Below are 26,164 nucleotides of genomic sequence, written 5' to 3'. Positions count from 1 at the left end.
TGTGATGTTAATGTTTTATACTGCTGTCATATGGAATTTGTGTTGCATATGTTCCCGTGAATTAAAGTAACCTTTATTATAAAACCACTAGTGTTAATGATTGTAGCATGTTTGTTTTGGCTTCCTGCTGAATTTCTTCTTGTCTATATTGACGGATACAGGATCGGTGGGCACTAGGGACATCTGGGCACATTGATGTAAAATTGGCTATTTTGGCCAAAATGTAAAAAAATTAAATATTTGAAAAATGGTCTTAAGTAATGTAAAGTATACATGATGATGAGAACATGCACGGTACATCATTATAAGACTTTATCCTTCAACTTCTTGTTTATGTCCCCCAAATTACTGGATATACAGGTTTTATAGAAATATTAGAGTCTAATATTTATTAAAATATTTGGAAAATGTTTTATTCGTCTAATAATTAGACGATTAAATAATTTTCCTATTTTTTTTTACATTTTGGAAAAAATATCCAATTTAACTGTAACACTGAAGTGCCCACTCTTCCTTGGTGCCCACCTATCCTGCTACCATCACCATATTGACTCCATCTGATTCTGAGGTCGACTACTTCTGACTTGATTGGGAAACAGACTAGTGACGCTCGAGCGATGACTCTGTAATCGGTTGTACCTTGTGACTGTCTGACGACCATAGTCAACAAACGAATGCTGCTCTTGTTTTTTACGCTTCGATACGGAGCGACTGTTTTGTGAGGCAATCACAACCTAGTAGCCACATTAGTTGCCTCACTGCAGACGCCACGCAGCAAACACGAGCATGTCGCTATGAGTGAAGGCAGGGAACCATGGCGATCAGTTGCCACAGGATGATAACCCTCTCTTCGCTGCTCGCAGTCGGGTTGTTGTTGTCGGCGGCGGCTATAAGGATCAACGCAAAACCACTGGAAACATGCAAGACCTGTCAGACCGAAAGACCTCCCGTGGTCCTCAGTAAGTGCATTCGTTGTCTTTGGCGTTAATTATAGGTGATCGAACGTACTATTTTTTTCAGCCTGGGATTATCTTGCTAGGGGTTGTGTACATGTCTGAGCCTCATCCCCAACTAGAGAATATCGTTATTTCGTTATTAGCCACCCTGATATCAGCCAGTGTATTGGTCCAACAAGTAGTAGGCTACAATGTAGCAGAACAGTAATGTTAACTGAGTGGTTACAGATAAAAGCAAGAGAGACTATCCAATCCAACTGTTTCTTTAATAACTTATTTGTTAACATGATCTGTTCAATGTTGCTGAGCAGCAGCACTCAGGAAGAATACCAAAACGCTCGCCCCAAAACACACTTACCCCGGGGCAAATCCGGCGGTATTCACCTGGTATTCCGAAACGTAACCTCCTGTGAACAATGCCTAAACCTAACCTAACCTTATTCATAAATGTAACCTCAGTAAAACTATGCCTAAATCTAACCTTACTCCTAAACTAGCCCTGATACATGGCTGTCATACCATGACCGTGGCTCGTGGGTAAGCACTTTATATTTGGAATCTGAACGTTTATGTAAATGTTAGCTGTAGAATACAACTCTCGTAGACGTATTTATGATTCTGACGTTTTCAATCTACGAGAGTTGTAGGGTTCACCCCCAATCGACACAGGGACTTTCAGCACTATACCCCGTAGACACTCCAAACATGTACAAATTGAAAATAAAGGTGCTTACCCCCACGCCCCAAATGTTAACTCTCGCTACGGGGTAGTAGTTTAATGTAATAATCCATATCTTTCAATAAAGAAGTGTTTCAATGCCGTCTGTGGCCGATTCTGTCGGAAGTTCCCAATGGGCGGTAGTGACGCGCCCATTTGGTGAAACCCGGAATTACACTCAATGTAAACAGGAAGTCAACGAGGGTGGAAAAAATGTCGTTCGGCCACAGACGGCATTAAAACACTTCTTTATTGAAAGATATGGATTATTACATTAAACTACTACCTCGTAGCGAGAGTTAACATTTGGGGCGTGGGGTTAAGCACCTTTATTTTCAATTTGTACCTGTCCATGTTGGGTGAACCCTACAACTCTCGTAGATTGAAAACGTCAGAATAATAAATACGTCTACGAGAGTTGTATTCTGTGAGAGTTGTAAATGTAAAAAAAATCGAACACCACTCTAAAACAGGAACTATCGGTTCCATGACGCTTGTGACAGACGAGCGTCATGTGAACCATGGCTACTCCTAAACCTAACCTCGGTATAAATGGTGCCAAAACCTAGCCCCATATAATACCTCTCCCTCCGCTATGTAGCTCCGAGATGAGGTCCTATATCGTTCTCTGCCGTTCGGCTGAAAAATGTCCGCACATTTGCCACTTTACATGTTTCTTACCCCTTTCTGCACATCCGATCCAAAAAGTGAAAGTATTCTGAAATGATCACAGATGTTTGAAATTTTAACTCACCATAAAATCTAACAAACGAGTTGAAAAAAGCACTTTATTCGCCTCTCTCCTCAGCCGGTTCAATAATATTATGCATTAGAAGATGCAATTCAACATTTGACCAGTAGGGGAATCAGTAATGTTATCTCTATGGGCGCAACTCTTGCGCAATGTCTTAAAAACATGTAACCGTCGGAGGAGAGAGGCGAATAAAGTGCTTTTTTCAACTCGTTTGTTAGATTTTATGGTGAGTTAAAATTTCAAACATCTGTGATCATTTCAGAATACCTTTACTTTTTGGATACGATGTGCAGAAAGGGGTAAGAAACATGTAAAGTGGCAAATGTGCGGACATTTTTCAGCCGAACGGCAGAGAACGATGATATGGAACCTCATCTCGGAGCTATACAGCGGAGGGTGAGGTTCCGATTGGAGCTAGCCAAAACCTAACCTTAACCTCAGTAAAACTATGCCTAACCCTAAACTTATGTCTAACCTTATCCTCAGTAAAACAAATACAAGAACCGCTTGTCCGCGAAAACAATGGGGCGAGCGTGTTTTGGGGCGAGTTTTCCGGTTACCCTCAGGAATAGTCATGGTCATATGACTTATACGGGGTTAGCAGTGATCTCGTTATATTCTTCTCTAGTTAGGATAATGTCCTTTTTCCGATAAAGCTTATGTTCAATTCGCTAACGTCTTAAAACCTAATCTACCCTTAACCCAACGCTACCGTTATCTAATGTCAATATGCCATATGTGTTATTTCTCCACTCTTTCAACATAAGGGCCTTTGTTTGCAGTAACCTTATCTTATGTTACAAATCCCGTCTGTTTTTGTATTCATGACTGTGTGATATGGAGGCTGTGTATTTTGACCCATGCTGGATGTTACATACATGTTGGTGTAACAGATATGCCCAATTAGTAATTACTATAATATTACTATGCTTTGTGTACACATGTATATTACTACAAATGTACACATTATGAAACATCATATTATCTTAAAAAGAACAAAAACAATAATAATGTAGCCAACCGTCTCAACCATTCTATCCACTCTGCTCTTATTTATAGTTCCAGGGGACCTGGGGAACCAGCTGGAAGCAAAGCTGGATAAGCCCAGTGTGGTCCACTATATCTGCTACAAAAAGACCGACACCTTCTTCACTCTTTGGCTCAACCTGGAGCTGCTAGTCCCTGTAGCTATAGACTGCTGGATAGACAACATGAGGTATCCTGTTTACAGTATATGTGTGTCTGCATACCTTACTTTCTGTATATAGTTCAGTTATGTGGGTGGTTGTCTGTCTTTTCTACTTTTACATCCCCTGGGAGATGGATTGCTGAGGTGAAGCGCAACACCTACCATCAGCTCCCAGTATTTACCGCACGACTTGCCGCACCTAAGCCGTGCTACTCATACACTGAGTAGAACCCATGAGTCATAAGTTGAGAGCTCCATCGACTGAGCTACCCGGACACTAAGCTTTAATAAAACAGACAATCCAGACACCTGGACCAGAAGTGTGTAAGCCTGCTTCCTGACAATCAGGGCCGGCAGTGGCTCAGGGGTAGAGTGGCTGGTAGAGCGGCCGGATGGGAACCGCGAGGTTCCCAGTTCAATCCCGGACACCCCCAGAGTTAGTGTCGAAGTGTTCTTGAGCAAGACGCTGAACCCCTTTTGCTCCCGAAGAGCAGGTTGGTTTCTTCCGCCATCGGTGTATGAATGTGGGTGAAGGTAATGCACAATCTATGTAAAGAGCTTTGGATAAAAGCGCTATATAAATGCACCCTTTTATTACATATCATATGGTGAAATGCTTTGAAATATCAGTGTATCTGGGAAATGGTCATGTCATTTGCAGCATTTTCTTCATGAATTTGTCTTAGCTTGTGTGGGACGGTTGGGGTGTTGTAAAAGTCCACAACCAGTTAGTGCACTGCCACTGAGCAAGTATCACAATATTTATGACCAGATACCTGGACATCGATATCGTTACGATGCTGTGGGGATGACTACTGATGCTTTCACAAAATATTTACACAATGAGGTTTTGATAAATAATCATCAGTAATGCATAATATAATAACTACTGTAAGTGGGTTAAGGCAAATAATAGAACAGCTAGAAAAGTCACGTACTGTAAGTTCACAAGATTACATTACTTTTGTAATGTAGCCTGGTATGACAGAGCAGATGGATGTATATAATCTATTATAAAAATGTATCGATGTTGATAAATTACAGATTTTCAAAAATACCAACAACAAATTAAATCTACAAAAACGCCTTTAAATTGCCTGATTAATTTAAAAATGAATCGATAGACTAAAAACTAAGGTGATAATTGATAGTTGCAGCACTAATGGATATGGATATATGACCCTGCTGACCAACAGTGTATGAGAGTTATCAGTCTACACTGAATAAACTAACCTTTGAACAAAACAAAAAAATCCATGTGAACAACATGCATATATAGGGAGATAAAGAGAGGTAGTTGGGTTGAGAAGGACAATTCTTTTGATGGCTATCTTAAGCAAATAATGGTCAAGATGATCACAGGTCATGTAAGTAAGTAAGTAAGTAGGTTGGAGTCACTTATGGTCGGTATTTATTATTATTAATTTATGTACCTTTATTTAACCAGTGAAAACCACATTGAGACTAGAGTCTCTTTTACAAGTGTGAACTGGCCAAGAGGCATACATATTACACAGCTTTGCCAGTAACAACAATGACAGACATATAACATCCGTAACAAAATACCCACTACCTAGGAAGCTCAAGGAAATTAAAATAAAAAGAGAATCTACAAAGTGACCAATACAAAACTAAGAGCAACAACATTTGCTACACATCAAAGCTACACATCAGCGGAGAACGATGGTGTCTATCAGTGCACCAGACTGGGAGATGGATTTCTGAGGTGAAGCGCAACGCCTTCCATCAGCTCCCAGTACTTATCGCATGTCATGTTAGTTACCCAAGCCGTGCTACTCATACGCTGAGCTGGCAGTGCCAGTGATCGAACGCAGAACCTTGTTGTCCTAAGGCGAGTGCTCTACCTACAGTACTGAGCTACTTGGTGTAATTCAAATCCATTCAACCTTAATTTAAACAGAACAAAGGGCTGTGCCCTTAATTAATAAAAAATGAACTAATATAAATAAACAATTGACTAAAATATAATGATATTTAATGTGTGTCAAATTCTACAATATTAACATGAAGTACAGACTCAAAGGGGTGAAGTTAGAGTAAATACTGATGAAATGATAGTTCCTCTTTAGGCACAATAACTAATGTTACAGTTCTTTATATAGTATGTCAAATTTCCCATTGTCACATGTCCTACATTGTTTTGTTTGCAGATACTATGTCTAAATAAGCTTGTGTCCTAATTTCTGGTAAGAGTTTGCTGTAACTTTGTGGTAAGAACTATGTATATTACAGTTACTTGCCACATTCAGTTCCTCCACAGATGCGTAAAGCTGTAATTGTAAAGCCTAAACCAACCTGTTATCTGCCATTTCCTGTTTGTGCATGCCTACTCATTTTTTGATTGAATACTTTTTTTTTGACAGATTGAATACTTTATTAGTCTGAAATGTAAACAGCATATGGTATACAGTAAGACATTAAGGCTAAAAGGATAATACAAAAAAGTCCCGGGGACTTGTTTCCATTGTTGTCCTATGTATTCAATTCATCAACATGTATTTCTTCAATTGATGTTGCTATATAGCAGAGTAATTGCCATTGAGACATCATCAACACCAAGTTTCAATTGCTGTTGCTGTATAGTAGAGTGATTGTTTCCATTCTTTATGACTGTTTTGTTAAAGATTCTTAAAACAGCTGCGTAGATCTAATATAGGGCAGGAGGTAACATGACATGACCTGTAGTAAACTTCAACTGTTTACCTAGAAGTCAGGCTAGAGTATGAAGAATCAGCCTTGACCATAGATCACAGAATGTTTTTCTCTGTTTTTTTCTCTAATCACATATCAGTTTTTCACCTGTTTTGTGTGTGTGTGTGTGTGTGTGTGTGTGTGTGTGTGTGTGTGTGTGTGTGTGTGTGTGTGTGTGTGTGTGTGTGTGTGTGTGTGTGTGTGTGTGTGTGTGTGTGTGTGTGTGTGTGTGTGTGTGTGGTGCAATGCATACAACTGCATACCACTTGTAGGTATATTATACCTAGAAGTGTGGCTGGGTTTTAAATATCAGCCTTGACCATAGGTCACAGAATGTTCTTCTCTTTTTTTCACCTGTTTTCTGTGTGTGTGTGTGTGTGTCTTAGTAACTCTTATACCAGTTGGTTCTGACCTCGCATTGTGATTGACTGAAAAGTCATATTCTATTGAGATAACGACACTTATTGTACCTGTAACCTAATGACCGCCAACTGTCGGAAACAATGCAACGTTAACCAGCATCAGGAACTGGTCTTCTTTGCAGAACAAACTTCTAACGACCCGCTTTTTACATCCACTATTGATTATAAAACTGCCATAATTGCAGTAATACATTTTAGGTTGTGCTATACCTTGAAATATTGACATTGGCCTCGTGCCTATGACTTCAACACACAAATGCCAGTAGCTCATGGTATTAACTAACATAACTCTCTCTTGTGTATTATCGCTGCTTAAACATATCAATTCATTGTGGATATGTGCAAATAATCAGTCCAAATCAAATAATGGTGTAAGCTGTCACAATTAAAAGCTGTGAAATCATCTGCATTATTTATATACTTTTCTACACACAAAGAAATGTATATGAATAAATTATAATTTTGTGGTTGTGTGTTTGAATGCAGACTGAATTACAACAGGACCACCCATACCAGCACTTCCCCACCAGGTGTGGAGATCCGTGTGCCAGGGTTTGGACAGACGTATCCACTGGAGTACTTGGACCCTAGCAAACACAGCGTGGGTTAGTTTGAGACCAAAAGCCTTTCTCTCACACAATCTCATCACACAAACAGTGTGGCAGAGCCAGAATGTAAAAAAAAAAAAGTCAAAAAAATAGTTATACAGATTACATTTGTACGTCAATGTTTATTGGCCAAAGGATTAAGTTCTGATAAACTGTGTGTGTGTGTGTGTGTGTGTGTGTTCTAGGCATGTATTTCTTTACTATTGTACAGGCACTGGTGGAGTGGGGCTACACCAGAGATGATGACGTTAGAGGAGCTCCCTATGACTGGAGAAAAGCCCCAAGTAAGCGCACACACCTCTTTTTTTTTTCTTGTCCATCTACAGTATGTATCCTGAAAATGTCTCTGTAGCGTGGTCTTAATGTTCTCTCTCTGTCACTCTCCAAGATGAGAATAAAGAGTATTTTCTGGCGCTGCAGAAGATGATTGAGGACATGGCGGAAAAGGCTGGTGGTCCTGTAGTGCTTATTGCCCACAGCATGGGCAACATGTATACCCTGTACTTTCTCAACCATCAACCCCAAGTCTGGAAGGATAGATACATCAAGGCCTTCGTCTGTCTGGGACCACCCTGGGCTGGAGTGTCCAAGACCCTCCGTGTAGTTGCCTCTGGTAAGAGACAGACTGTCATTTTATTCTTATCCAAATTCTTTTCCAATACCAAGCGTACATACAGTACATTTCTAATATTCATGATGGCCCTGATGTGAATAACACCCATCAAATCTGCCTGTCACAAATTAAATATTATTACAGTGTAGTGTCTGCTGTGAATTGAGAGACTCAGTGGTATCAGTGGCATCTCTGATAGATCCCTATGTGAAATAATTGGTATGTTGGTATGAGTGAAAGTTACTTGAATTTCTCATTTTAAATCTCCAATCACATCTCCTTATTAGGTGACAGTAACCGTATCCCTGTGATCAGCCCATTAAAGATCCGTTCCCAGCAGCGTACTGCTGTCTCCACCATCTGGCTTTTCCCTTATGCCCACACCTGGCCCAAAGATCAGGTTAGTGTTTCTTTCCCTCCTTCCTTCTGCTCACTGACAATGTTAACTGATTGATAAAATGTAAAATTCAGCAATAAAACAAAAAGGACAACCATACTAGGGCTGCTTATTGCAAACACATGATGATCAGTAATGATAATGGTGGACAACTGCTTACACACCATTCGCAAACAATGTTCCTGTTTTCAGTTGACTTGACAGCTTCTCTCTCTGCAGCTGTGAATCTATCTCTTTTTTCCAAAGCATCTGGATGAGTGAAATGCAATTGCAAAACAAAAAATAACGTGTCTCCCAACGAAACAACCTCCAGGTCCTGGTACAGACACCCAGCGCCAACTACACCGCGCTGGACTACAAGCGGTTTTTCACTGACGTAGGCTTTGAGGACGGCTGGCTGATGCGGCAGGATACCGAGCCGCTGGTGGCTGACCTCAACCCTCCCGGCGTGGCCGTTCACTGCTTGTATGGCAGTGGCATCCCTACCGCTGAGACCTTCCAGTATTCTGAAAAGTTCCCTGATGTGGAGCCCACTGTGGTGAATGGAGACGGGGATGGAACGGTTAACCTGCGGAGCGCCACCCAGTGCCGACGGTGGGTAGGGCGCCAGAAACAACCAGTGACACTTCTGGAACTGCCAGGCAACGAACATGTAAACATGCTGCTGAACGTCACAACTGTGGCTTATATCAAGACTGTACTTTTCTCTCCTTGATGCTGGTGGACTTGAGTCAAGTGACTGGCTGACGGATTGGAAGACATGCTCTCTCTCTCTCTCTCTCTCTCGCTCTTTCACATACACATATACAGTAGAGAGCCATATGAAGCCAATCATATGACACATATTTGGGGACCTGGAAGGGCAGCTTATCAGATTTTTGGCTTAATGCTATCTTTCTATTTAGAGGACATGTGATCTTTACTGCGCTAGCCTCAGTAAAACATGTCTGTTTTTTTCCAGTAAAAGCACGCTCCTGACACACAATGTATTGGCAATTGTTATGTCAGATTTTCACATGTCCTCCTCACAGAAGAATGATGGGATTCAGGTTAAACATACGCAAAGTTGCCCTTTAACTGCTACAGTATACTGTTCAATGGTATGCCACACACTGATCAGGAAAATATATTTTACTATTTATATATTGTCTTTTAATTTAAACTTTATAGCCCTAATGACACAAGTCATTGTCAAATTGTTTACTGTTCACAACTGCATTTTTATATTGGTGTGATTTTTAAGATAATCCCAGATTTTATCTTATAGATCCTGATATGGAATGATACAGAATAAATATTTAAGGATGTATGATAGCAAAAACCATAGTGCCATGCATCAATAAGGTTTTGTTTTTTATTTGTTTGTATTTACATGAAGGACTTGTTTCCTTCTTAAGTTGTTAAGCTTTAGTCAAAGCACATCTTTCTACTATGTTCAATACAATAGTCTCCACTTAGCCGCCATGTGGAATTTGAAAATCTATGTTAAAAAAATGTTTAATTGTTAAATTCCTTTATATCACTTTATTATAGACAGTGTTCTTTTGTCAATTATGTTTTGCATTGAGCCAATTTGGGATACAGGTCTGTGATTCTTAGTTTTTCCATTTTGTCAGTGTTGAGTTGGATTACTGAAGGATTTGACCAAATGATCAAATAACCAGCTCAGCGGCCTTGCAGTTAAGAGTGTCCGCCCTGAGATTGGGAGGTGGGGGTTCGATCCCCCGCCGGGTCATACCAAAGACTTAAAATGGGACCCAATGCCTCAAGCTGCCTCATAGGAGATAGGCTCCTGCCCTATGGCTCGGCAAGGCTTACTTTATGATCAAATAGTTATTTTCGTGAGACATTTTTATACTTTATTTCTTAGATAGGAGAGTGTAGAGAGACACAAAACCAAGGACAGAGAGATGTGAGACAAGACCTGGTCAGATTTGAACCCGGGTCTTCGCAGTCCACAAGGAACACTGGTCCGTTCACCAACGAGTTGAGCTACCAGGCACGCCAAACATAGTTTGTAGTTGACTACTTCATGCCATATCTATATAAAATTACTCTATTAATGTTTATTAATCTCAAAAGGTAGTTTGACATTCACATACATTTTTGGCACTTAAATCACAAGGTAAACGAAAGAGGGGTCTTTCCTTATTCATTTAAAGCAGTTCTCTTTCATAGGATTCATTTTATTTCTCACTATATGGAATACATAGATAGATCAATTAAACATAATGAAGATTATCCTCATGCATCCTAGTGTTCATTACAGAAGACTCGCCTAGTCTTTCTATAACACATTACCCAGTAACAATAACTCCATTGTGTAGGCAGTACGCACTACTTACATTTTTGTGTTTTAACTAATCTTGCCCACCCCACGGAGCCAGGACTTGTGGAATGTGTTCAACTATTTTGTCAAAGTTTGGTTTTAACTAAAAGATATTTCCTGGACCTGTGTCAGTGCTGTCAGCTTGTGCTGTGCCATTATGTCCTTAGTAGGCCAGACAAAGGTCATCTATTAGATATCACTATTGCTGAGAACTATCATGAGCTATGTGTTGTGCACATGTGCTGCCTTCTATTAAGTCTGAAAATAATATTGTACAAACACCGTCTGCTTTCTGTATCTAAAGGGGGTGATTTGAATGGGGTGCATTTACCCATTTGAACACAAATTATTAAATGCATCCCACAGGTTAATTATAGATTTTAGGAAGTTTAAGATGGCATGACATGACTTGGGACTGGAAACCTTTGAGTAAATCCTGACTATGTTAACATAACTTCTTCGTCATCCATTAGTGCTGCTCAGACATAGTCTGGTGTAATTGTGTCGGTTGTAAGGCTTGTAAAGGTTTAAATGCAACTATTCTGAAGTCAAAATATAGCCTGTACAGGTTCTATACAAGAAAGTAACAAGTATATCATTTTAAAAATAGATATATATACTGTATATGTCGAAAAAACTTTTGGAAACGTAATAAAACATCCATATCCAACTTATAAATGTTAATGATTTAAACTTGATCGTCTTTGGCTGTTGCACATCAAAGATGCATGAGGAGAAGAAGAATTATAAGAGGTTCCTGCATAACCTGTTATAAGAGGGGAATATGAGAATGAATTAATTCTGTTTCTACAAGGTCTTAATGTTACTTGTGTTAATTCTAGATTTGTTTTTTTTTGGACAAAATGATTTTCTGGGATTATATACTGTATTATAAAAAAAGATTTACATTTTTGCCCTGATCACAATTCTGGCTTCTGGTTCTACAAGGAGGGTTCTAAATGGAGTTGCTCAGAGGAAAGCTGAAAGTCTTGTTTCCCGCTCTGCAGCGCAGCTCCTGACAGTCCAACCTCAGTAGGAAGGGTCCTTCCTCGTGGTCATCAACCAACGTCTGAATAGAAAAAAGAAACGTTTTGTTACCGACAATAAATCTGTATACTGTATTTATGTACACTATACTAGGTTGTGCAGATGTGTGTATAATCTATTTAAGAACAAGTAAACACTGAAGAAAACAAGGATAGGGTCAAATTTATTTATGATTATAAACATTTTTATTTCAATGGTTAATGGTGTAATGATCATCAGGCTGTTTTCCCACATTATGCAGGAAGGAACATGGATTATATCATAATTTTCTATGTCCAAGACAATGAGGTCTCAGAACCTGAGACAAGACTGAGATACGGGCAGAAACCTGCTTCTAGCCTATTACTATTACTGTAATTTTGGATTTAGGACTGTCGGTTTAGGAAGAAAGATGTAATGGTACTGTGGTCAGTTGTTTGCCTACTACAGCAGGTCCAGACTAGATTCAGGTGAGCATATTAATTAGAAAGACGACTAAGAGGTCACAGTACCTGCAGTTCTTGAAGACACTCTTTAATCTGCTCTGTCAAGTCTCCAACACACCAGGCCAGACTCACATGGAAAGAAGGATTCTAAGAGAAAGGGAGGGAAAGAAAGTAGGGCACCTTTAAGAATTTGGTTGCAAAAAATAATCAGAATATTGTAGTCTAAGAAGTAGAAGCGATCCAAGACTCCCGAGTTGGTGTTGGCTAGTCCGCACTCTCACATTGGATTGAATCACATCACAGATTATATCAATATGCTCAAGGTTTAAGGTTCAAGGTTGTGCTTTATCTTGTGTACAGGTACTACAAAAAGATCATAAAAAGAAAGAGAGAGAGTGCAAAAAAGTATTAGTATTATCTTGTATTATTTGACAGAACTTATCACTTTTAGCTAGCTGTGATTACCTTCTTTTTCGAACAAAACATTTTTAATATTGGTGTGAATGTCTAGGAGACAAAATCACATCAATTATTCAGATGCTTCACTTACTATTACGGGTAACACAATTGTTAAGCCTGGTTGAGATGAGGTGATCAGTTACCTTGTAGAAGGTGTCCAGGCGGAACTCTTTCATAGTTATGTCCACCACTCTGACCAGTTCTAACAACTGGGTATGTGCAGTAGACACTTCCATCCCCAAAAATGTCCTATAAAAAGGTGCAGGACAGACAGGAAGAGAAGCAGAAAGATTACACAAACATCGTCTGTAGACAGAGAATCATAGCCTTGCGTAGCCAGACTATTTTTTTGCACTGGCAGATTCGTCTGGTCCCAGGCTAAGAGAATCAAACATACAACACAGACAGGGAACTGTGCACGCATAGCGCCCTCCAGGTGAAACTTGTTGCTGTCAGGTGAAAAGAAGTGGACGCTGACTCCATGTGTATCAGAGAAGACATGTGGGCTACACCCTCTCCAAAACCAACAGTAGGGTTTGGCAGCAACAATAACTGAGAAGCTGGGAGGAACTGGTAAGAACAAATACTCTCTAAATAAGTAAATAAATAAAGAGAATATAGAGCAGAGACAGGTGTCATACAGCTAGCCAGGTTCTTATTCATCCAGTAAGTAAGTCGTTTAGTTAGACAAATGATGGTATAGTAACAGGATGAGGCTACTCTGTATAGAAAGTTAAAAAAATGCCTTGACTGTACCTTGTCCTCTCAGCATTGCAATAGACTTTCAGGCGTCCTGCTGAGCACACAAACCTAGCAACCACAATCATAAACATTTGCTATTAGAGAAGGAATTTTGACATAATTAACATCTGTGTGATTTGATTGATTTATTACCCCCCCCCACACACACACACACACACACACACACACACACACACACACACACACACACACACACACACACACACACACACACACACACACACACACACACACACACACACACACACACACACACACACACAGTTTCCAACCATCCCGGAACAAACAACTCCACATATGATGGGTAGGTACCAACTTTTTACAGTGGGCCAAGCCTTCCCTGAGACTCTGTGTAAACGGTTGGATCCAGTGGTGTCTCAGCACCACTGTCTGAGACAGGCTGAGGTGAAATTCCTCCTGTTTGGTTAGAACCACTCCATGGGTCTTTCCTACCATCAAAATCTCCTCCAACAGGTTCATAAACTCCTCATCTGGAAAGTCTGATAAAGAGAGCTAGCCATGTAAATCGCCACAGAGAGAGACATACTACAAAGATTGCCTACAGTAGGGTGCATTTTTGGTTTGTGTTGCCATAAAATGGAAACATTCTCTATCTTCCATCTTGAATCTAAAATTCCCCATCTCTTGAAAATAATAACATTCAGAGAAGAGAAATGGAGATAGAGGCAGAGTCAAGCTGATAATGTTCAGCACAATTCTATGAATGTGCCTTATGCATGTTACTGATTGTGCATTTGTATGTGTCTGTCAAACAGCGTATACATCTGCTTACATGGGAAATAGACATAGGTAGCCCAGTTCCCTCTTTCATGTTTGAAGGAGCGGAGTCGTCCACCATGACAGGAGCTGTCTTCAGTCTGTCTGTCCTCCTCATCAGGGAACATGGCCAGGAGGGACATGGGGACGGGCAGCCTGAAGGAATGACAGCTCAATGAGATTAGTCCATTAAATCTATCAACGTAAGATAATTATGATACTAAGCCAATCCACTTTGGTAAATAGGTCTGAGTTGACTTTGAGGTTACATGATCAGACCTTTGTCTTCTACCCAGAGTTGGTGCATTACAGACAGTGATGACTTTAATAATTACTTACTCATTTACACACGCACACGCACACACACACACACACACACACACACACACACACACTTTTGTTTCAAAATTGCACATATGCAGGACATGGAGTGATTTAAAACAAGTGCTTCCAAACTCAGACACTTCATGACAAATCATGACTGCACAGAGTTTGTTAACAGAATGGATGTTGGACGTTTTTCAAACAAAGTCTTTCTTGACAGAGACAAAGAGGATAACCCAGGCTATCCGTACAGGTGCAATATTGGTGAGTTTATTGTCGTTGAATACAATCACAACATAGGACTTTTCTGTTTCATGAATGGGCTGTCAATGTAGGGCAGTGGTGTAAAGTAACTAAGTACATATACTCAAGTACTGTACTTAAGTACAATTTTGAGGTATTTTTTACTTTAATGGAGTATTTCCAATTTTCAATACTTTTACTTCTACTCCACTACATCTCAGAGGCAAATATTATACTTTTACTCCACTATAATTATTTGAAAACTTTAGTTACTAGTTACTTTGTAGATTTTGATTATTATTATAAAACACGCATTAACCACTTCAGCCCTATACATTTCGGCCATTTGAAAATAGCCAATCTACAAGCTCACAATGCGTCGCATTGTAGATCTGACATTTTCAAAAATAGTTTTATACATTTATACAAAACTTGTAAAATGGGACATTCTGCATATTGAGTCCTTTCTACTTTTGGTACTTTAAGTACATTTTGATCCCAATACGTTTGTGCTTTTACTCAAGTCAATTTTGAATTCTGGACTTTTACTTGTAACAGTATATTTCTATTGCAGTTATTGATACTTTTACTTAAGTAAAACATTTTAGTACTTTTTCCACCAATGATGGAGGGTATTGCAGATAGCATTTATAGTAGCCCTAGAATGTCTGTGATCTTACATACATTTCATGTATTCCAATACATGAAATGTATCACAGACATTATAGGGCTATATTTATAGCAAGATGCTTATAGAAGTCTAACTAACCCCACCTCATTTTAGGAGCCTGATCCTCTTCTGTTTTGAGCCGCTTCCTCGCTGAGCAGCTCCGATCATCATCATCATCATCGTCTTCTTCAGACTTTCTACAGGTTCCTTCGTGTCTGTTACTTTTATCATTAGAAGCAGACGCTTGACTCACAACCTCATTCTCCTCTTCAGAGCTGCTGCTATAGCCAACCAACATCGCCAATTTCGCCAAACAGGCTTTTGTGGCGTATCAAAGAATGTTAAGGATTTAAACATTAACTACATTATCAACTTAGATTACATTATTTGAAACTATTTGTGAGTGAGTGGCATATAAAAAAATAATAATAATAAACGTGGTTCTTCTTTCGCCGTAGACCAATCAGTGGCGGGCATTGTCGCTTCCAATGATAGTCACTAAAACGTATCTCTTCCGATGTAAACAACCTGTTGTCATGATAATTTATGTCCTGCTGAAACAACCTACCACGTTAATGAGTTCCACACAGTGATGCCAGTTTTTTCGAGAGAAACAAGCAACCAGGTAAATGAAAACAAGCCCAAAAGAAGCGACTATGGCTACGGCTATTTGAAAATAGCCGATCTACAACCCCACAACGCGTCGATGTGAGCTTGTAATCTGCTATTTTCAACAAAAAATAAAAATCTAGTACTTTTGGGAATGTTTTTGAAACATTTTAACAACACGAATCTGGTACAGTGGTCCCATGGCACAACATTATTTTCAGATGGGGGGGGGAGGGGTCTGCGGATGGACAAAATACAAAATAGATATTATCTGGGGGTCCTTGCCATGAAAACGTTTGAGGACCCCTGGTTTGACAACATAAGGAAACGAGCCAAAATAAGCAACCGCAACCACTAATATTTACAAGCAACAGAAAAACTAGCCAAAAGCTTATAATAAACGGACATGGCAACACTGGTTCCACTTATCGCTGGTGCGACCAAACCTTTACCTCTATAATGGACCAAACCCACTGTTTGCCGATTTTTAGACACAAAGATGACAGTCAAAGTAGACGCTGGCTGAACATATTTAATTTACACCCATTTTCTTCCATTTCCCAGTCGTGTAAATATGTTGTGCACCGTTTTACAACCAGACAATTTGTGTTTTTTTATATATATATCGATATTTATAATATATGTATATTTAAAGAATTGCACAATAATGCACAATATTTCACTGTAAAATTGTGTTATTTTGTCGGAGTGTTTGATGAAAAGCCACCCTTGTAAGTTCCGGGGTGTGTTGTGAGCATGCCAATTAAAGGGTGGTATATACTTAGTTGCGCACCGGTGTCGCGCAGCGAAAATAGCAGATCTACAAGCTCACGGGGCTTCGTGGCTGCTAGGCCACGTGAACTGGTAGATCTCCTGTTTTCGATGCGCGACACCGGTGCGCAGCCAAGTACAAGTCGCTCTTCTTTTATTCATGTTCCCGTGCCCGGGCAACGGCTCAGCTCTCCAGTGTTGCCATGTCGGCTTATTATAAGCGACATTGGGCTTCTTGTTCTGTAAAGTTGCTTACAAAATATTGGTGGTTGCGGTTTATTGGGCTTGTCGTTTCTTACACAAGCTTGCTTCCATTTTGTTTTTATTTAAACCAGTGGTTCTCATTCTCAAATATTTTTAATGAAATTGTGTTGTGCCAGGGAGCATTTGTGATGTTAGAATGTTTCAAAACTGTTCCAAATAATCCACATTTTATTGGAATAGTTTTTGAAAATACCCTTGTAGATCGAATATTTACAAATAGCCGATGCATATAATAGGTTAAAGTGCTCATATGGCCTAGTAGTTGCTTCTTGGCCTGTAGTTGCTTCTGAGTTGCTCCTATACCTGGTTGCTTGTTTCTCTCGCAAAATTTGGCAACGCTACTCAGCTAGCCGATAATATTTCAAAAGATGATCGTACTCTGTTCTTGCAGCCGAAATGCATGGCATGGCCCTGAAACAACTGTTCATGTAAAACGGTCGCCTTTGGCAGAGTGATCCGGAACATTACTGTAACAAACATTACTTTAATATTTTGGGCCCTGGAGCCACAGAACAATACAACATCCCAGAACCGTCTGCGGATGTGAAACAGTGTTGCCAGGTTTTGTGAGAGAAATAAGCAACCAAGTCTAGGAAAACAAGCTCAAAAGAAGCAACTTTCATGAGCACTTTAAACCTATGCGTCGGCTATTTTAAAATAGCCGACCTACAAGCTCAAAACGAGCTTGTAGATCTGCTATTTTCTAAAAACTATTGCAATAAAATGTGGAATATTTGGATTTTTTTTTTTTTAAACATTCTAACAACACAAATGCCCCCTGGCCCCCCAAAAAACATTAAGCAAGCATAAATAAGCAAGTACACAGAAACAAGCCCCCAAAACCACAACCTTCAACTACCCATTTTGGTAACAGGATGGGTGGGCACTAGGGACATCTGGGCACCTCGATGTAAAATTGGCTATTTTTTCCAAAATGTTATATATTTGGGAAACGGTCTTAAGTATTGTAAACATTTTCCAAATATATATATATATATTTTTTAACATTTTGGACAAAATAGCCAATTTTACATCGAGGTGCCCACTGCCCAGATGTCTCTAGTGCCCACCTATCCTGGTACCCCAATTTTCACAAGCAACTTTACAGAAAAAGAAGCCCAAAGTCGCTTAGAAATAAACGGACATGGCAACACTGAGAAGGAGGGACTCGCCGGACGGACGGACGGGACGTGTTTCGGGGCCTTGCTACATCATCCATACGACGAACTGCAACATTTTGGAGGGGAAAATGTCCAGACACTAAAGCCATCCTGTGTAAATTCTCGAGGTATGCATCCTATAAACCGTGTCACGGTAATAATATTTGCACGAGTCAGTTGCATTCATTTCCCGGGTGCTAATTTGCTAGCGATCGCTATTTTTCTCTTCGCTTAATAGCTGTGATGTTGGCTAATGCTAGCTGCCTTAGCCAGTCAGCTAACCATATTATCTCTCGTAAGAAGAACCCGCTTCGCTCCACAAATGACACTTCCTTCCACACTTTAAAACGTTTCGCATTTACGCTTCCGGAAAGAGGTGGCTTTATCAAAGCTTGTTATAAGAGTGAATCTGAAAGCACATTATATTGTTTAGCAGGGGGTGCTATTGCTATGCTAACCAGTGTTAGCTCTGTGGTTCTCGTAGTGTTGATGGATGTTGCCGAGTCGTACCCGGGTTTTACGCACAACAGAACTGTTCATAGAAAAGAATACCTTTTGATATTTATGCTTACAGACGCTCCGAGGCGCTGATCAGCAATTTGAAGATGATGAGCAGATTCTATTGCAATCTGTGTAGATGATCTGAAGCGTTCCAATCCAAATGATTGCGAATACATCAGATTCTTTGATAATCAATATGCTAAATCTCACTGATATTATTTTCGTTCGCACAGAGGTGCTATTGAGCAAATATAAACTATGCGCCAGCATTGGGTTATTTTTTAAATTGTGTGTGACCCACAATGATTTCTGGCTCGTTCTGTTGGGTTGCCTACTAATACGTCTAGAGTAATAGGATAACCAAAAAGGGGCTCCTTGGAGCGCAGATCTCCGCCAGGCCAGGTGGCCTAGTCGGGTCTCCGGGGGCTGTGCAAGTCAAGGGCCAGGACAATGGGGGTAGAAAGCTATTATACAACATACAGTGCAATTATTAGAATTTGTGTTTTTGGAGGTGTACTCTATAGATTACAATGTGCGGTTGATTGGAGATTGTGTTTATGGTGAATGGCATTTCTTGAAAGAAATTGGCTCCTCCCACAAATTTTGAAAACTAATTACAGGCCAATCTGGGAAGCCATTCAGTAAATTAGTTTTTGCCTCTGGGGGCACCACCTCTTTTTTTTGTGATGAAACAGGAACCCGGTATGGCTCCTTTCTTAGTCCTCCTCCTCCCGGCAGCTTCTGTGTTTGTTCCTACTAACATTACATGTTTAAGGCAGTGGTGCTTCAGAGATTAATTACAGGCAAAAATAATTTACCCATAAGATCAATAAAGGTCTATCTATAGGACTCCCCTGATCATTTGTACCTAATTTGAGAAATCTGAATAATCCATAGCTAATGTGTAATGATTTGTGTGAGTTTATGGAGTTATAGTCCAAAACGTAAAGCGGTCTGCCGGTATAGCGTAAAGCGGTATCAGCAGTATAGCGCCACCATGAGGCCAATTAGAAAAAAATAGGGTTGTGTGGTGTGTCTTCCTTGGCTTAGCTGCTGACAGTGTGCATGAAAAGTTTTATCGGTCCAGCGGCATCTGAGATTAGCTGTGCACACAAACACACACAGACAAACGGGGGCAAAAACTAGATCTCCACTTCTTGGTCTTCCGGTTTGGCAGAGATAATGATCATGGTTTCCTCACTTTCCTGGGCATTACTTGGTTTACTCAGTTAACGTATAGGCTGATTGAACATCTGGTTTATTCTAGTGGATCTCCCAGAGATCTGAAATATTTATATCCACAATATTGCAATCATTTTGTTGTATGTATGAGCGGTCATGTCTCATGTGACATTGGGGCACTGGGTGCAACACCCAAACCACTTTCATGGCTTCTTACTGAATTACTACTTTTTGAACATTGATGTGCTGACTTACGGTTGCTCTGTCTGGTCGATTTCCCCATACAGCTATCGTTTGAAGACGGAGAACAGAAGTGAAAGCAGTGGATTTCCCTCCAAGCCTGGCCACACATCCAACCTCTACACAGTTGTCCTCTGTGCATTGCAGTTTCAGTTGTTGAATTCTCAGTCACAGCCCTCAACGTGCACCTCTTTCAGTTCTTCAGCACAGCTCACAGAAATGGCAGAGTGAGATCTTCTCATCTTGAAGCTCTCTCTCCCATTCTCTTCTCACCCTAGTTGGGACGTGCCAATTGCCAAACTGAATCCCTACACCAGAGCCCGCATGTCGGAGGCCTGGCAGCAACATGCTGTTGCTCCGCCTCAGGTTGTTCATACGATCCCGCCAGGTGCGGAGAATGCGTTGGGCTGTGCCGTGTATGGCATTGTGCTGCAGCCAGACCCGGTGCAACAAGTGCAGACCCAGCACAGCCAACACGGTCAGCATGCTGGCCAGCATGGAGGACACAGTCAGCAGCAGCACCCTGCTCAGGCTCAGCAGGCGACCTTGCAAGTAGGGGCAGAGGGAGGCCACAAGTGTGGAGCGTGTGGGCATGATATCTCCCATCTGGCAAACCCGCATGAGCACCAGTGCATTGTCAGTCAGGACCGGTCCTTTCAATGCACCCAGTGCATGAAGATCTTCCACCAGGCCACCGACTTGCTGGAGCACCAGTGTGTTCAAGTAGAGCAGAAGCCATTTGTATGTGGGGTATGCAAGATGGGCTTCTCTCTGCTCACCTCTCTGGCCCAGCACCACACGTCCCATAACAGTACCAATCCAATGAAATGCTCCATCTGTGAAAAAACCTACCGACCCGGATCCTCTGGCAGTGCTACGCCCACCTCCTCTACAAATCCCCAGCAGTCAAACAGCGACGGGGCATCAGCCAGCGGCAGTTCGTCCATACTACCCTTTCCCTCGGCCAGAGACCGACCATACAAGTGCTCCATCTGTCAGAAGGGTTTTAAGCACCTGTCAGAACTGACGCGACACGAGCGGGTGCACACAGGAGAAAAGCCGTTTAAATGTGACACCTGCGACAAAGCTTTCAGTCAGTCGTCTCATCTAGCACACCACCAGCGCACGCACAGCAATGAACGCCCCTTCAAGTGTGCCGTGTGTGAGAAGAGCTTCAAACACCGCTCCCACCTGGTGCGCCACATGTACGCCCACTCCGGGGAGCACCTGTTCAAATGCAACCTGTGTGAGCTGCACTTCAAGGAGTCATCTGAACTTCTTCACCATCCCTGCCACCCGCAAGGTGCCCGCCCCTTCCGATGTGCCACCTGTGGCAAGGGCTTCAAACGCCCGTCTGACCTGCGGCAGCACGAGCGCACACACTCAGAGGAGCGGCCCTTCCACTGTGACGAGTGTCAGATGAGCTTCAAACAACAGTATGCACTGGTCCGACACCGCCGCACGCACAAAGACCCTTCTGACCGGCCATTTAAGTGCAACCTATGTGACAAGGGCTTCATGCAGCCCTCTCACTTGCTCTACCACCAACATGTCCATGGCATGGACAACCTGTTCAAGTGCGCCTCTTGCCAGAAAGAGTTCAGCCAGTCAGGTGAGCTGCTCAGACACAAGTGCGGCGAGTCGACCTCCAGCTCACCCGACAAGCCGTACAAGTGCGACGTGTGTGGGAAGGGCTACAAGAAGAGCTCGACGTTGCAGCGGCATCAGAACTCCCACTGCCAGGAGAAGCCGCTGAAGTGTTCGCTTTGTGACCGCCGCTTCCTGTCATCATCAGAGTTCGTCCAGCATCGATGTGACCCGACACGAGAAAAGCCGCTCAAGTGTCCTGAATGCGAAAAGCGCTTCAAGTACTCCTCTGACCTGAACCGCCACCGACGTGTGCACTCGGGGGAGAAACCCTACAAGTGTGCTAACTGCAACAAGGGCTTCAAGCAGCGAGAGCACCAGATTAAGCACCAGAACACTCACGCCAGAGAGGGCCAGTTTAAGTGCGTGTGGTGCGGTGAACGTTTCAGCGACCTAGGTTCTTTGCAGGATCACACTGTGCAGCACACCGCTGAGGGAGGGGGATATCCCGTGGCCCCTTGCATATAGGCCCAATTCTTCCTCCCAGCTTTGGAATAAGTTGCCGTAAAATAGACCATGCTGTCCCCAAAACCCTGTATCCACCTTTGCCTTGCAGGTTTGTCCCTCACCCTGACTTTTTCCCTACTCGGACAGGCCTGTCTGTTGCTAATTCGTGGACACGGTTATGTGTCAAGTCCTCCATGCTCGACTACCCTGCCTGAAGGCTAATACCCGCCCCCTTTTTTCCCTAATGATCTATTCCTCCCATCTCCTTCCTGACTGCATCCCTCCTTTTCTTATACACATCATCTTCTCAAGCCTGTTACCTCCCCCTTTCCTCAGCACCAACCATCAGACAGTTGATGCAGATGAGGTTTGAATTTAAAGGGGCAACAAACTCTGTTATGAATCATACTTACTGCCAACCAAGTCTGACTGTTTTGTACAAAAGCAGCTGCCATAACACGGGTTTATCGACTTGCATTCACAATGGACTTCCCCATATCGACCTCTGTTATATTGTCTGAATGACGAAACCAACCATTGTTGCGTTTTGTAAATACATTTGTAAAAGAATTTAGTGGGAGGGGAATCATGGTGGAGCCACATCTACCTAAACTGACCAGGCCTACCTGAGACTGTTGTGACTATTCCTAACGGGGGTGGGGTGATGGGGGGATTAAATATTTTTTCTGTCCCTTTTTTCCATCTCTCTTTCTGCTTTGTACTGCTCGTCTATTTTTATTACCCCCCCTGTCTTCACCCTCCTTCAGTGTCCCCAGTGCTGACGGACTCGCTTTTAGGATCCCAAACAAACCTGTTAATCTTAACACACATTGTATGTGTTTTCTTTGGTTATGTGGAGGGTGTCTGAAAAGGTTTTTGGTTTCACATCCCTCCAGTTGTACCGAAACAGTGTATACATTCAAACAAAATGGACTCCCCTTGACCTACCTTCCTTCTCACCCCTGCGTGTTTTAGTATTTTTATGCTTTTTATGTATGATGAAGTACCCAGTATGGCCCACAGTTTAGAAGTGTTTTGTTGTTTTCTATTATCACATGAGGGGGAAAGGGGCTGTATTGTGCTTTTGTGAAATAGTTATGATACAATGTTTGTGAGTGTATGTGGATGTTGATGTGGGCCACAATGACTGTGGCATCTAGTTTTTACCAAAATACCAGTATGAAGCAACACCCGGTTCCAAAGGTGTGGAGACTAGACTAACCAACCAGCCGAAGTTCTTGTCATTAAAAAATGTACGGTTAACTGTTAACATCAATCTCACTCATCACTAAAGACTTATATAAAAATATATATTTCACACTAATTAACTGTCATATCCCTGCAGAGATCAGTGCTGTTAGGCTATGTGTATTGAGTTTGATCATTACACTTTCTCTTTCAGCCTCTACATAATATGGATGTGTGAGTTGAGTATGCTAATCAGTTGAATTTGAAACAAAAACTTGCATTTATTGACCTTTTTTATATTCATGCTAATTTTTAACATGTGCAACGTTTTGACAAAAGTTTTTATTTTATGTTTTTGTAGTCCCAAGTAGTGATTGTATTGGTATGTTGCAGGGTATTCTAAAAGAGCACCCTTTCTGTGTGCTTGCTGCTCTACTTTTCTGTGGTGGAGAGCGAGGAATGAACATGGAATTCTGTCAAACAGGGAAATCCAGACTGAGTTGTATTAGAACTGTAAACCGTTTCACCAGGTTTTACACAGCTTTTTTTGTTTTTTTTCACTAACCCTTTCCGCCATCTGTGTTTTGCAGGGTCATCCTGCATCTTATGTGCAGATATGTTTTCGTTTTTTGTTTTGTAAAGACTGCTTTTTCCACTTTTTTTTTATTGTAAAGAGTTCGCACTAATGTGGTGTTCAGCTTAGTATTACGTTTGTTGAGGTGGCCTGCACCAGCATTAGGGATGCCCACCACTTTGGGTTTAACAACGTTCTAGTTTAGACCTCAAGAAGCCTGGAGTGCCAACTGGAACACGTTGGCAGTGATGTTCATTAATCCTTCTGTTATGTTTTATTACTTAAGCAAGTGGGGGTTTTCAACAGCTGTTTTTTCATCCCGTTTAATGGTTTATGTCAATCCTGGTTTGAGTGCAGTATTGAAATGTGTTTTATAAAAAACAAAAGTAGGCAGCAAAAAGTAACTTGTCATTCTGTTTTATTTTATTGCCTTAAAATCGGACACTGATGCCTCTGTCTGCATTTTAGGTAGCTCTCCTCTTCCTCATCTGCCTTTGTCCACCTTCATTACAATGAAAAGGTCAGACAGAGTAGTATCAGTCATCTTTTAGTCTGTTTCCTTAATCCGGCATTAAATAATATCAGAACAGTTGGGAAGTTAAGCGAGAGAAAGTACTGTATATTTTTTATGTTTTCACATTTCTGTTCATATTCTTTTTTTTTTAATAGTCCTTTAAATCTATACAAATATATCTATTCTTGGAAGGAGAGACCAGGGCCTTAGGGGAGGCTGAAGACAAAGGGGACAAATTTACTTATTTAGCCCATCTGTTTTATATGTATTCATGTTCAACCTAATACCTGCTGCTCTAGTTGGGGGGGCAATGTAAGCTAATGATTTCTGCTTTTTAATGCCAAATTACTGGATGGATTATCAGCACCAAAAATGGCACCCATTTCGGATGCAGTCAATGCACTTAATGGGACATTATCACGTTTAATCAGACTATTGATTGGTGAGATACTGACCTACCGACAGCGCTCAGTAGGTGTTTTGTAAAAATATAGTTTTGGACGGTAATGGATCTGGATTGAGAAGTCCTGATAAATCCAATGTGACCAATGGCCAATTTTGGGTGTCAAGGGTGGGAATGTCCCTTATTTAAGCACAAATTATATAATCCACCCTCAGAGTGAGCTATGGCTTTTATTGGTGATGTTAAAGTGTAGCTGCCTACCATTCAATGTCACGTAACCTGGAACAAATCTGACATTTTATTTTAACGGTTTTCCCCCATTTGCCTCTCCAGACCCTGGTCTCTCTTGCGCTCTGCATGCTTGCTGTGTTAGTTCCTGTATTCTGTCCCTGGGAACCAGTGCTGCTCCCCTCATGGCACTGGTGCCTCTTATAGCTTTTTCAAATTGTACTGTAGTTATGTGAATGATGTAGTTAAAAAAGGAAAAAGGAAAAAAAACATTGTGCCGACGTACAGTATGTGTACATTCATGCTAAGATTATCTGTATGTATGTAGCATTCAATTACACACAGCACTAACAAATAAAACTTTTTTCATTTATAAAGTATACATGTGCCATGTTTATTTGTTCACAAATCCACTCTATAATAAAATGTTATTTACATTGTCTTGGACAGTTGTCTAAATTGTGCACACAATTATTTCTCTGAGCGAAACATATGGGGGGCTTCACTGAGAACACATTTCCCCATATTACATGTTTCTTACAAACAGGATATCATCTGCATCTATTACCCATACTGATGCATTTGTGGGACAGATTATGCTAAAAAAAGAACAATGGCATGATCTTTTATTTGCTCTAGCATTGAATCAAAACGTATTGATAATGATCAACACACTTGGTTGAAATTCAAGCCTGTTAATGTTTTGTAACATGGCTTGGCCTCTTGAATTACCAATTGAACAATTTGGTAGGATTCTCTGATGGCTTGAAGTTGAATTGTGTTAATGAAAACATAATTGATGGTATAGTGATAGTTTACATGTATGTTATGGAAAAACTATATTTGCACATTTGATTTATTAGAATTCAGATGGTTTTCTTCAAAACAATGTCTTAAAAAAAGAGTTCTGAAATAGTTGCACATGCGAGGAATAAAATTCACAATTAGGGGCATTTCAATTTGATTCATTCGCAGAAATGGGCTTCCATAATGTAGTGACGTATTTCTATCTACATAACTTACTCCTACTG

The 26,164-nt window shown here is 41.0% G+C and overlaps 3 protein-coding genes across 4 annotated transcripts; 2 read left to right on the top strand and 1 right to left on the bottom strand.

The window, feature by feature from the left end:
- The first annotated feature begins 658 nt into the window (after positions 1-658).
- pla2g15 (phospholipase A2, group XV) lies at positions 659-9,894 on the top strand. The gene is made up of 7 exons (XM_084059233.1): positions 659-959; positions 3,488-3,644; positions 7,238-7,356; positions 7,545-7,643; positions 7,748-7,972; positions 8,260-8,372; positions 8,683-9,894. Exons 1-7 carry the CDS (start codon positions 815-817, stop codon positions 9,082-9,084), a joined length of 1,260 nt encoding a protein of 419 aa, XP_083915359.1. The 5' UTR covers positions 659-814; the 3' UTR covers positions 9,085-9,894.
- Positions 9,895-11,204: 1,310 nt separating this feature from the next.
- On the bottom strand, positions 11,205-18,677 carry usb1 (U6 snRNA biogenesis 1). 2 transcript variants are annotated; one of them, XM_084059235.1, is made up of 8 exons: positions 18,668-18,677; positions 15,510-15,723; positions 14,185-14,324; positions 13,708-13,891; positions 13,386-13,439; positions 12,773-12,878; positions 12,237-12,317; positions 11,205-11,767 (listed from the first exon to the last, which is right to left on the bottom strand). In XM_084059235.1, exons 2-8 carry the CDS (start codon positions 15,701-15,703, stop codon positions 11,654-11,656), a joined length of 873 nt encoding a protein of 290 aa, XP_083915361.1. In that variant the 5' UTR covers positions 15,704-15,723; positions 18,668-18,677; the 3' UTR covers positions 11,205-11,653. The 2 variants fall into 2 exon arrangements, with proteins under 2 accessions (XP_083915361.1, XP_083915360.1); XM_084059234.1 differs by lacking the exon at positions 18,668-18,677 and having other exon boundaries at positions 15,510-15,970.
- On the top strand, positions 18,217-25,513 carry znf319b (zinc finger protein 319b). Its single transcript, XM_084059231.1, has 2 exons — positions 18,217-18,337; positions 20,180-25,513. Exon 2 carries the CDS (start codon positions 20,457-20,459, stop codon positions 22,245-22,247), a length of 1,791 nt encoding a protein of 596 aa, XP_083915357.1. The 5' UTR covers positions 18,217-18,337; positions 20,180-20,456; the 3' UTR covers positions 22,248-25,513.
- Positions 25,514-26,164: the final 651 nt, after the last annotated feature.

Source organism: Gymnoscopelus microlampas (assembly GCF_963454915.1).
Source record: "Gymnoscopelus microlampas genome assembly, chromosome: 6".
In the NCBI taxonomy this organism is placed as follows: Eukaryota; Metazoa; Chordata; class Actinopteri; order Myctophiformes; family Myctophidae; genus Gymnoscopelus; species Gymnoscopelus microlampas.
Note: the sequence above shows the minus strand (reverse complement) of the source record. Positions and strands in the feature narration are given on the sequence as shown.

Excerpts from the sequence above, each read along its gene's own strand:
- pla2g15 (XM_084059233.1), top strand. The coding sequence starts at position 815 with ATGGCGATCAGTTGCCACAGGATGATAACCCTCTCTTCGCTGCTCGCA. Across the intron at positions 3,645-7,237 it reads TGCTGGATAGACAACATGAG|ACTGAATTACAACAGGACCA; the intron begins GTATCCTGTTTA and ends GTTTGAATGCAG. Across the intron at positions 7,644-7,747 it reads TGACTGGAGAAAAGCCCCAA|ATGAGAATAAAGAGTATTTT; the intron begins GTAAGCGCACAC and ends TCACTCTCCAAG.
- usb1 (XM_084059235.1), bottom strand. The coding sequence starts at position 15,703 with ATGTTGGTTGGCTATAGCAGCAGCTCTGAAGAGGAGAATGAGGTTGTG. Across the intron at positions 14,325-15,509 it reads GATCAGGCTCCTAAAATGAG|GCTGCCCGTCCCCATGTCCC; the intron begins GTGGGGTTAGTT and ends TCATTCCTTCAG. Across the intron at positions 11,768-12,236 it reads AGTGTCTTCAAGAACTGCAG|ACGTTGGTTGATGACCACGA; the intron begins GTACTGTGACCT and ends TTTTCTATTCAG.
- znf319b (XM_084059231.1), top strand. The coding sequence starts at position 20,457 with ATGTCGGAGGCCTGGCAGCAACATGCTGTTGCTCCGCCTCAGGTTGTT.